The 12585-nt window shown below is 37.4% G+C and overlaps 1 protein-coding gene across 2 annotated transcripts in view; it reads right to left on the reverse strand.

Annotated features, from left to right (window-relative positions):
* GPD2 (glycerol-3-phosphate dehydrogenase 2) overlaps positions 1-12585 on the reverse strand; it is a 93036-nt gene that overhangs the window by 71762 nt on the left and 8689 nt on the right. For both annotated transcript variants that reach the window (XM_063318349.1, XM_063318348.1), the window contains exon 3: positions 5434-5605. In XM_063318349.1, coding sequence (XP_063174419.1) covers positions 5434-5605 — 172 coding nt within the window. The remainder of the gene's footprint in view (positions 1-5433; positions 5606-12585) is intronic.

A 12585-nucleotide genomic window follows, 5' to 3' on the forward strand; every position in this document is an offset into this window, starting at 1 on the left:
TCCTGAAGTAAACTCTAGCTAAGTGTAGTAAGCTTGCACGACCACCTTAGTTTCTAGCTGGTCCAAACCAGTTCTTACCTGCTCTCAAGCTAAAAAAGTTTATGCACTCTGTAGATGTGAGAAATCTTCTCAAAGAATAAATGTGTATATGTTTATGATGTAACCTTGATTGGCTATTCTTTTTTAATTACATGAAAATTAGTTAAATGAATATGTATACTGCTAACATATATATCCTGCTCTTGTTTCTACCCAAGTGCCTTTTTAATTTTTTGAAAGGAAAAAACTAACAACCATCATTCTTTTTTTATTGAATAATGATGCATTTGTTAACTGTCTCCACCTTATTGGTGGTTTCACAAGGGATATTTCTCTAATACTACAGGTAGTCTCACCTAACAATCATTTGTTTAGTAAGGATTCAGACTTATGACAGTGCCGAAAAAAACAACTTACGGCCCGTCCTTACACTTATGATCACTGCAGTGTCCCCGCAGTCACATGATCACGATTTGGGTGCTTGGCAACTGGTTCACATTTATGACTGTCACAGCATCCTGTAGTCATATGATCACCATTTTCTACCTTCCTGGCTGGCTTCTGGCAAGCAAAATCAATGGGGAACCAGGTGATTTGCTTAATGACCATGTGGTTCGCTTAAAATCTGTGGTGATTTGCTTAACGACTGCCACAAAAAAAAAAGGTCGTAAAATCAAGCCAGAGTTGCTTGATGACTGCTTTACTTAGCAACCAAAATTCTGGGCCCAATTGTGATAATTAAGTGAGGACTACCTGTATCTTAGAAAGAAGATTGATACCCATGACCAAGATGGCACCCAGGATCTTGGCAGGTGGTATATCAGTAACAAAATCCAAGGAACTGTGTTCCAAGGCCCCTGTGGGGAGGGGATGCATCAGGCCAGTTGACTTGGTGGTTAGAGGTTTGGCACGGCAAGAGGTTCAGCAAGAAGAAACATAGACATTGATATATCCTTGAACACAAGGCCAAGAAAACTCATGGAGATCAGCAGGCTTAAATACTCCAAAATGTCCAACAGGCCAAATTAAATAGCACAGCTGCAAGACTTCAACCTGCAGGAATATACAACCACCCACTATGATACAATTCTCCCCACTCCCATGAAAAGGGGAGGAAGAATTGGGAGCTCCATGAAGGTCATCTGTCTATCTGCATACGGTCCTACTTCTGCTATGTGTCAGTTCACTAAATTAGGGAAGGACTCTCCTTTTCAGCTCCCAGAATTTCAGACTGAGAAATTGCTATGAAGTTAGTATCATCATCTATGTCTGGGCTGAGTGTACTAATATACATTCTTTAGCTTGTCAGAAACCTCAAAGAAATGGCAGGAGATGGACAACTTCTTGGGTCTTTGGGCCTATCCCAAGGTTCAAACTGTTAGGGGGCTTTTGCTGCCTTTCTATATTTTTCTTAAGGAACAAGGAGTATAAAAGTAATACCTGGAGATATCTTAGTAACATATCTTATCAGTGACTCCATCTCAGCTTCAGACAGTTGACCCATTGCCAGGCATATTTTTAAGTAAGACAGGACCTCTAGCAAACAACAACTAGGAATGGTCTGATGACACATCTGGTCAATAACTTGGGAACTCAGACAACTGATCCTTTGCTAAAATTATTTTTATGTGAAATATTATTGCTAGTATGTAGCCACTTGCTCCCCGACCCCCAAGCAGGTATTAGATTAGGAAGTTCATGCTGTTCTCTGTGTCTTAATTGTTCCAAGCAGGAATGCAGAATAAAGGCTCAAATGTGAGAGTGATTTGCAATACAACAATGCAATCCTCGAAGTTTGCTAAACAACTATACATGCACATGTGGAATAATGTACAATACGAAGTTTGCTAAGTTACACACAAATTTGCCACAGCTGGGCAAGTAACCCTTTTATACAGGTATATCTTATATATGCAAAGAGAAATAGGGTTCCTTGGCCTGCTGTGGCAATTTGTATGTAACTTAGCAAACTTTGTATTTCTTTCCACACGTAGTCTAAAACGGAAATGACCATTTTCAGAGTGTGTGTCCTTCAACATTTACCTTAGCAAATCCTGTAAACATACAGAGAAGACTACTGTTACCATGGCCTCTACAGATATCCAAACTGAGACAAAATTTACAAGAGGCTGATTGGATCAAAATCCAGTAAACAAGTTCTGATTTTCACTAACTGTTATGGAGATCCCAGGCAAGGAAGGCGGGGGCCCTTTCCAGGGGGAAAAGCGCATTCACAGTGTGGAAGACCTTGGGCACCCGGCCAAGGTCAGGCAGGACCCACCTTAGAGTTTTTCCCTTGGGACCTGCTAGTTTTGTTCAGTTTGGCAAGATTCTCTTTGTGTGGTAGAAACAATAAAGACTAGAGCTTCACTACTGGCTCAGCATAGTTTCTTCGCCTAAACCTTGACACTAACAGTTGCCTGCTGCCAGGTTCAGTATATCCACTGGGCATATTTTGAACATAAAACAGTGTAAATGTAAGAAAATAATTGTAACAATTACACTCAAGTATTTTCTCTGTTGCATTTGTACATATCTATGAACTATTAGTTACTGCACTGTGAAATAACTGAATTATCAGGTGATGCCATACGCATACCATAGCACACCACCCCTTCTCTGTTTGGTAAAATATAGTCATATTGTACAAAAAATAAATTCAGTTAAAATAAGCACCTACAGAACTGAAATGAAATTCCTTTTAAGTGGAAGGGGGAAATCATAACCAATACACACTAACTTGGTTAGACTGCCCAGAGTCACTTGTTGAGATCAGCGGCTATAAAAATCAAATAAATAAATAAATAAATTTTCAAAGCTGAGCAAAGTAGCACACTAGTGTCACAACCACTGTCAACGTACTTTCCATGTGGCAATTATTCAAATAAAAACATGCAAGGAAGAAAACAAGAAGAATGGAAGCAAGTACAGCAAGATTCTCACAGAGGGTGTGGAAGAGCGAGTAACATGATTTTGCATATCCAAGGAGGAAGTGCAGACTATCAGTCCTCTCTGCTCTCCTTTAGCCTTCATTACCTTAAAGATTCTGCTGTGCTTTATTATAGTATAAACAGCCACATTAGCCTCTCTTGGTCTCCCTAAACTTTAATGTCCTTAAAAAAAACCTAATTATTCCTGGTAACTTTAGAAGATCAGAGCAATTTATTTTTTGTCAAATGTGACTGAAGATTAATGGATACAATCAGGAATAATTTGGCAAGAACGTATCAAAGACAAAGAAAGCGGAATTTGCTAAGTGAAGCATCAAACTTAATATGAGAGCAAATCCCGTGAATGAAGAGCAACAATATACAATTCATTAGCCAAATGCCTATGATTATTTCACACTTCAGAAAGCTACTGATACAAATCAACAAATGTAGTAAGAAAACGATAAATAGAGATTGGCTTCAACATTAGTTTTCATATATAGCTTTATCATCCAATATGTCCAATCCTAAACATTTAAAGCTGTATTTGATTGTGATACCAACATCACATCCCTGCAACAAAATACAGGGTAGGAAATACAAGTAAGAGGAAGTTGCCAGAGAAGGTATTTCAGCTATATATAAGACTCTCATTACAGCTACTTCCAAACTTGACCTCTTTCTGAAACCTAGCAAAATTTGACCAGAAATAATGCAACTGAAATGATACAAACAAAATACCAAGAATATTTAGGCCCATATTTTGGAATATACACTCTATAATTTCAAACTGGTGGCTAATAAAGATAGCCTTTCAGCAGAATTGAGAATGCAGAAACTTGAAACAAAATAAAAACTTAAATAACAGTGAAGGAAAAACAAAAACAAAGTTGAAGCCTGGCCCATTAAATTTATTAACAAAAAGACTACGTATGTAAAAACAGAATATATTATAAACTTGAAATTAAAACTATAACAATTAGTACTTTATTCTCCAAACCATCGTGTCAACACTTTTCATAAGGCCAAAAATACATATATGATTACTAGCTAATTAAAAGAACCATTATTAACCAGAGTTGGAGTAGACAGAAAGGTAGACTAAAATCTACTGGTACAAATCAGAAATAGTTCGGAAAGATTTTTCTCATTTGTTTTACAATAGCAATTTTTAAAAGGGTTTGCACATCACACTGAGCTATGTTTTGCTCAACTATGGTTACTCAACACATCACAATTGATATTTCCACAACACACCAAGCAAACTCAAACATACTACATCTTGCGTTAGTGAAACACACAATTCCAATAATTTTAAAAAAGGAGGTAATTGTCCCTCACATTTGATACTCAAAATAAATCTCTTGACTTGGGATTCTGTATACGCCATACATATTTGTACTAGCTGACAGATCTTGAGGTTTCAGTAAAGCAGAAGTAGATCCCATAACCTAAAGACAATACCTGATTTAATTTTTCTGATTCAGATATGACTTTCCTCCTCTTTCTCATTTGTCCTTCCAATCAGGCCTACTTATCCTTATCAATAAATGACCAAAGGAGGAGGAAAGAATTTATCAGGGCATTAACATTTTTATTGCAATATGGGAAATGTCATCCTTACCGCTACACATAAGTTTTGGCTGGTTAGGAATTATGGGAGTTACAGACAGACAATTCACTACTAGGAAGGCAGAAGTTCTTCAGGACTTAATGCAAACTGGCCTAGTAAGGAACAGCCCCCAAACAGATCATAACATGAAGCACCCCCACCACACACAGCTAAGATGAGATGGATATACTGGACAGTGACATTAAAAATAAACAGAACAGAGGAAAGCTCAGCAAGTCAGAGAGATAATCTCAAATGCTCAAATTGTATTCATTTCATCTTTTAAACAAAAGGCACTTTGTTGAATACTCCATGCTTAGAAACTATGCTTCTAGAGTATCAAAAGGCATGAGCCTCTTAAGTTTTCAGAACTGAGAAACGTGATGTTAGCAACTTATCTCTACTATGATCCAAGACAGCATTTTAAAATGCCTTAGGCCAGTCACAGGCATTATATGGGATTGAATGACAAAGGTACGTGCGTGTCAGAGATAGAATCTAAGAAGACCTTTTGTAGCATTATGCAATAAAAGAACTGCAGCAATTAAATCCCAACTCTGTTAATTTTTTTAAAACACTGTACTATGAATAAAAAACCCCAAAGCCTGTAAATATAATTTAAATGATTCAAGCAACATTATATGTAAAAAGACTAAATAATAAAAAAACCAACTACCGTAAGTGTGAAAAATAAAGTAAAAAGAAAAGTAGAAAAAAGAGAAAAAGAAAAAGCAATGAATTTAGAGAGAACAAATCTATTTTTTGTTAATGTAAAAACATATTCATGACTCTGGGGCATACGAATGCCCGGACATCACACAACTGACTTCTGCATTTCCATGAATCACTAACCTCTTGTAACAGCGTCTAAGGCACAACCACTTCCTGTGGCACCTCCACCTATGATAAGAACATCATATTCATGGACTTCCCTCAAAGCCTTGAGATGACTCTCTCTAGTTGGAAGGGAATTTAGCACTGGTAAACATCTACATTCTGAAGCTTCCACAGATGCAAGATGACCCTGCAAAGATAAAAAGTCAAAAATATCAAGATTGGAAGGAAGGATGCAAATTTGATGTAATTTAATACTTATTTATAAAGAGCAGCATTACTAGTTCAAAATCCTTGTCTACTAGTCCTTAATAACAGCATAAAAGATACATGTTAGAATAGTACTGAAATAAAAGAATCCCTAAATAATATTACAATGCTAAGTATTATTATTACCATCATTATTCAGTATCCCAGTGTGCCCATTATTTTTCCTAAAACCACACAAAAGGCCTATTAATGGGAGTGTCTTTAAATAAGAATCAATAGAAGTCATAACTCCTGTTATTAATTGAAAAATCTCTATTACAAATACCATCACTACAGTGTGATGTAGTGTTTATAGAAGTGCTTCATTATTAACTATGAATCTATGTTAATAGACAATAAGCACTCCATAAAAGCACACCATTTTACAACTATGAATCCCACCCTATTTATTTCACTAATTTGGCAGATACCAAACAAAAAAGCTATGTGTGCTACATTTTTAAAAAAATGTAATGTATGACCTTAAAATATATTGGAACATGGAAATCAAAAGCATGCATTCAATACAATAATGGTTGGTTTTCTGTTCTCCAAAAACCTTACTCCTGTTCCTTTATATTTTTATTCATGCTTTTTTTCTGCTTTTTTTCCTACTGATAGAGGAGGGCCCTGATCTTCAAAGGGAATACAATTCTCAAAAAATCCTGGATCATGTTTTCTACCTTATCCTTTTAACTTTTATCAGGAATGCTACGAGGAGATGGGCAGTGACAAATCTGATAGATAAATAAATAAATTTTGCCATATTCTTCCAAAAAGGTTTAAAAAAACAGGAAGACATATTATGAAAAGGCACTGTACAGAATCTTTTTATAAAATTGAATTCATGCTTAAAAACTTTGCTGACTATTTGCCAAGCCACGGATGCATGTGACTTCTAAACAGTTCAGTCTGCTTTTTTCACTGCATATACTGAATATATCAAGCATACTAAAAGTTATTAAGAAATGCTGGGAACAGGTGGTAAATCAAAAACACATTTGTGGAACATTAAAGGATCCAGACTACCAAGCTAACTGACCCTCCTGATATTGTTTTCTCATAATACCATATGGAAAACTTTTATTTGTGGAAGAGAACAAGTCACAGAACCTTGACTGTAGTGACAACCCTTTCTTGGGAGTAAATCTCAATGAATAGAATGGAATTGATTTCCCACTGCAGTCTACTGTGCAGGTTATATGGCGTTAACTAGAAGGGGACCCATCTAAAAGAAAGAGGAGATTCCACATTCATTCAGAGAAAAGGGACAGAAAACTCTTGATTTTTTAAAAATACAGTTTACTGAATAAACCATAATTGATTTGGTTCATATGCGAAAACCAAACAAATTATTTTAAGGATTAACTCAATACATGAAGCCAGTCAGATTCTGCCTTCTTATACAGGAGATCTCACCCTAACTGCAGCATTTTTGTTACAACAACAGCACAGCTGAGTCTTAATACTAAGAAAACCTTCAAAGAGACTATGGACTTGTTTAGATCAACTTTTGCCAAATTCCAGCTCCAAATATATTATAAGGTGGGGAACGCTAGTGTAGCTATAGTTAAAACTCATCAGGGTGATAGCAAGAAAGATGTGATTGCTGGTCATGAAGATCTGCATTAATGGAAGGGTTCATGTTTTGCCCACAACATTCATAATAATTGTCTATGTGGCTAAAACATTACATCTCCCATATTATGTTTCCATTCTATGGAATGGATTCATTATTGTGTGCTGGTCATTATTATCCTCAAATAGAGCAACAATCATTTTTCATAATTGAAAGCAAAATATTTCCTGCAGCCACTATTCACAACTATGTTTATTTGCAACAATTTCTTTTAATATTAACAATAATAAGATTGCTTTATCAGTAAAAGGATATTCACATAAGGATCATTTTCTGTCCATTATTACTAAGTCAGACTGTTCCTTAACTTCAAAGAAGTGGTAACTGCCTTTCATCGACAAAAAAGGTTTACTATCCCTTGAACTGAAACCAAAGTCAGGGAATTGTGCGGTTTATTTCAAACCATTATTTTGCTTCGATTGGTACCATTATTTTAGGCCAAGAGTTTTGAAACTTGTTATCCTCCAGAGGTTTTAGACACTAATGCCCATCAGAAAGAGTAATTCCAAAGGATTTGGGAGGCTGCATGTAGAACCCAACAGGTTTTTTTTATCTCCACTTTAAGGAGCCTGGCATATTTCTTCTTTGTTAGACAGGATTCTATTTCAGCATGTGATCATTTGGTAGGAAGCAATAGGTTTATAGCAAGGGAGAAGAATTAAACCCAAAGAAGTATTATGAATAAACGGAGGTCATGAGAGAGGGATTGAGTTTCAGATACCACGTATATGAACCATCCTTCAGAGTAACAGTGGCAAGAGGGAGGACAGCTGCTGGTTTACAATAAGTGACTACCCTCTCCAAGTGTCTGGGGGCTGTGGGGGCCTGGATGGGGAACAACAGGCTTCAACTGAACCCTGGTAAGGCCGAGTGGCTGTGGGTTAATGGTTCTCCTGTATCCGGGACATTAACATCTCTGGTTCTGGATGGGGTTGCACAGCCCCAGACAGACCCGGTGCGTAACTTGGGGGTCCTCCTGGACTCACGGCTCCTGCTCGAAGAGCAGGTGGCAGCCGTGGCCAGGAGAGCCTTTGTGCAGCTACATGCTATGCATCAGTTACGCCCCTTCCTGGACCGGGAGGCCCTTCGAACAGTCACTCATACCCTTGCTATCTCTCATATAGACTATTGCAATGCGCTCTACATGGGGCTACCCTTGAAAAGTATCCGGAAGCTCCAGCTGGTCCAGAATGCAGCTGCGCAAGCTGTTTTTGGTGCCCCCAGAAGGGCATGTGTAACACCACTGCTGTGCAAGCTGCATTGGGTACCAGTTTGCTTCCCGGTCCAATTCAAGGTGTTGGTTATTACCTTTAAAGCCTTACATGGCATGGGGCCAGGCTACCTGAGGGACCGCCTCTTCCCCATTACATCAACCCATCCCACCCAATCGTGCAGAGAGGACATGCTGCAGACCTCGTCTGTAAGAGAATTTCATCTGGCGGGGTCCAGGAAGCGGGCTTTCTCCGCAGTAGCTCCCGCCCTGTGGAACATGCTGCCCCCGGAGGTGAGATTGGCCCCATCGCTCCTGGCCTTTCGGCAGAGTCTGAAGACCTGGTTCTGCCGCCTCGCTTGGGGTGGAGAGGGGAATAGATCTACATGGGGATGGTTGCTATAGACCACTCCTCCCACACTTAGACACTTGGACTATTTTAAATTCTTCACCACTTGGATTCTTTATTTTTACCTCTATTTATATTATTTATTACTGTATTTTATTCTGTGCATTTATGGTTATGGTTTTTAATCGATTGTTGTAAACCGCCCAGAGTCCCCCAACAGGAGGAGATGGGCGGGGATAAATTAGATAAATTAGACAGACAGACAGACAGACAAGTCAGTCAGCCAGTCCCAACAGAATTCAAGTAAAAATACAGTCACTGCATCTTGGAACAATCAGGATCTTTCCAAGAGAAGCTTTTAGATGTCAATAAGAAACCTCAAGCTAGTAAGCCTCAAAGCTAGTAAGGATAAGTCCAAAGGAACAGGGTGCAGGGAAGAAGAGCAGGATACAGTAAAGTAAATGGAGAATACAAAATCAGAAATCAAAATCAAACACTCAGGTAAGGGTCTGCAGAAAAATCTATGACTTAGAAAAATTTTTGCCAATGAAATGTTTAAGAGCTGTTAGTAAAGTATTGGATTTTACTTCCATACTACTTGCAAACAATTGTCAATATGACATAGCAGCTATCTATAAGCAGAGATCAAGACAAGGTTTGGATTCAAAACTTGCTATTTCTAACTATGAAGAACATTTATATCCTACCTAGACTTTGGAGGAAGGCTCGGTATGCTTAGAAAAGGATTCAGAAGAAAGATTTCAAAATGTGCAGCACAAGTGCAGCATCTCTTTAAATCAACCACATCTTTTTCTAAGCTTCTGCATGAGACGTAGCTGCTTTAAGGACTATGGTGCTTACGGTACTATCCATGTTAAAAAGGATCTTCCAAATGATTTTTGAAACATGTGCTGCCATACAATGAGTTTTATTTTCCCACACATCTGCACAATTCTACATTTATAAGTATAATGACCAAGACATTGGTTTTATTTTTTTTACAAAAAATAATTTTTAGCTATAAAAAATTAACAACAAAATAATTCAATTCATGAGACTAAAAATAGCAATAATCTACTAAATAAACTAACTTCTGTGTGAGTGTGCATCTGATATTAGAGATGCAAAAACACAATTTTAGTTTTCTGGGTCTTCATATCACTGTACTGTATTAGATACTGAATACACATTCTGAAAATGTGCTTTCTCTGTCTCAATTAAAGCAAGCTGTCATTTTTATAGCTACAAAGATATATCCTGTACAAATTTAAGGTTTGCAGAATTCAGTGTTTCATCACATATAATGTGAGTTACCACAGAACACATTTTATTTCAAGAAGATATATGCAAATGTATCTGACTTCTATGTATCCAATGTATTTCTATGTATTACTCATTTCTGTGTGTCACTGTAAATAATTAATATATTAGTTTGAAACAAACTCTGAAAAACAAAAAAAAATCTGAAACAAATTTTTAACTAGGCAATCACATACATGTTTACTCAGAAGTAAGCCCAAGAAAGCAGAGGCTTATTTCTGCTAAGTGGGTCAAGTCCACACCCTAAATCTTTTCTAAAGTTGACAGTGTTGTTGCTGTTATATACATGGCAGTTAAACACACACAGAATGTTTATATTACTTTTTAGAATCAATCTCTATATTGCCTTTCAGCATTTCATATGAAAGCAACTATGAAAGTCAATACTAAAAATAATCCAAGAGTAAAAACATTTAAAAAAGACCAAAAGCTCACATTCACTTGAAAATGGAACTGCAAATCTCATAAAATGGACTCTCCTGCTTTTGTTTAAACAAATGCTACTGGAAGCCGCTTTCAGACTTCTCTGTTTATCATGGGAGTCAAGGATTAAGCAAATGGGGACAAAGATGACTGGAATAAGCTTGTTTGCATGCCTAAATTCTCTCCCCATTTTTAGGCTTTGCATTATCAGACTAAGCACCTGTATAAGGCTCTTGTTCAGAATTTTTCACTAAAAAATGTATATATGATAACAAAAGTTTTAAAAATTTCATTTTCCAGGCTCCAGGGCTGCTATGGCAAAGACTCTTAACAGTGGCTTCCTGAAAACGCAGACTGAATAGCATGCTGCTGAAAGCTGACTAGTTAGAGAGTAAATGAGATGTTTCTAGAGGACAGAAAATACAATTGGTGTGTATGTAATTGCCTTAGGTCTTCTCTCAGCACGAAAAAGTCGTAGTTGTGTCTAAGCAGGAAAAGTTGTGTCTAAGCAAGAAAATACTTGCTTAGAAAAAAAAACTAAGCCAATTAAAGCACATCTTGGGCCTCTTTGCTTCTTGCTGATGTGGAGGTCTCTCACCACATCTTCTATATAATTGACAGGCATAGTAAAAAAAAAAGCCGGGGGGAACAGTTCTGCCCCACATTCACATCTTAGATACATCAACAGGACAAACAAGCCATCCTCTTGTGCAACAATGCTTCCACTTGGTATCATCTGTTGGGTATGGGCAGAAAATAGCAACATGGGGTACAGCTCTACACAAGGGATGGAAATTTCAGAATAAAGGAGAAGCACAGAATTCCTGTTATTCTCTTGTCAATTTCACTTTTTCTATATGCTACATGGCTTCACAAAGAATAGATTTCCACTTTTAATTCTTAGGAAACTCAGTGGTCTCAGATTTACAACTGAAACATTGTGGGATGGGGGGTTACTACTACATACTACTATGTTCCTTTTCTAGCCCTCAGTCATATTTTTCAACTCCACACGTATGAATCTGAGGACAAATATCACCAGCTGTATCAAACTCCTCCTATATTCAACTTTATGACAGAATCAGTATCTTCACAGCATCCCCTATGCTTAAACTTGTGTGTGTGTGCGTGTACTTTTGAGTCCGTGCTGACTCCTGGCAATTGCCTGGACAAATCCCTAGTTTTCTTGGCAAGATTTCAGAAGTGGTTTGCCATAGTCTCCTTTCAAGGGGTGAGAGAGAGTGATTGGCCCAAGGAGCCTAAGGCGAGACTAGAACTCACAGTCTCCCGGCTTCTAGCCTGGTGCCTTAGCACTACACCAGAGTGGCTCTCTTTGATTAAACTGGTAATACTCTCAGCTATATCCAGTTAAAATGCCAAATACAACTGCAAAAGCTACCAATAGTTTTTTTAAAAATGACTAAGTTATAGATTACAAATTCCTTAATTTTCACTCTCTAACCTGAATCACAAACTCTGGAGAATCTAAAGGGAACAAAAAGCTTTTAATTTATTTTATTTTCTTCCTATATGGAAAGTGTCATCTCAACATGAGAATAATTATTAATTATTCTCATGGCGTAGACTTTGTATCCTTGAACTGTTGGATGGGACTCTAAACATTATTAAATGTAAAGGGCAAATTGTTAAATATTCAAAGGGAGCATCATATTAATTATACTTCAGTAATTAAATCAATTTTGGATTTTGTCTTATTCCCACATACCACTTTTTCCTGGTCTTGCCTATGTTTAGACCTACAGCTCCCAAGATCTCACCCTGAGTCTCAATAAAGATCTCAGTTAAAAAAGTATTTTCCGGATCCATGGTATGCAGATGTTTGATATATACAAAATTCCTCAACACCACAAGAAATTAAGGATCTGAAGAAGATCATTAGAATCCTGTGAAAGATAGTAGATAATTCCCTGCACCATCCACCCCTGCAAGCTTGGAGCTCATTTGAGGGGGTCCTTCCAA

The sequence above is a fragment of the Candoia aspera genome, chromosome 1 (assembly GCF_035149785.1).
Source record: "Candoia aspera isolate rCanAsp1 chromosome 1, rCanAsp1.hap2, whole genome shotgun sequence".
NCBI classification, from domain to species: Eukaryota; Metazoa; Chordata; class Lepidosauria; order Squamata; family Boidae; genus Candoia; species Candoia aspera.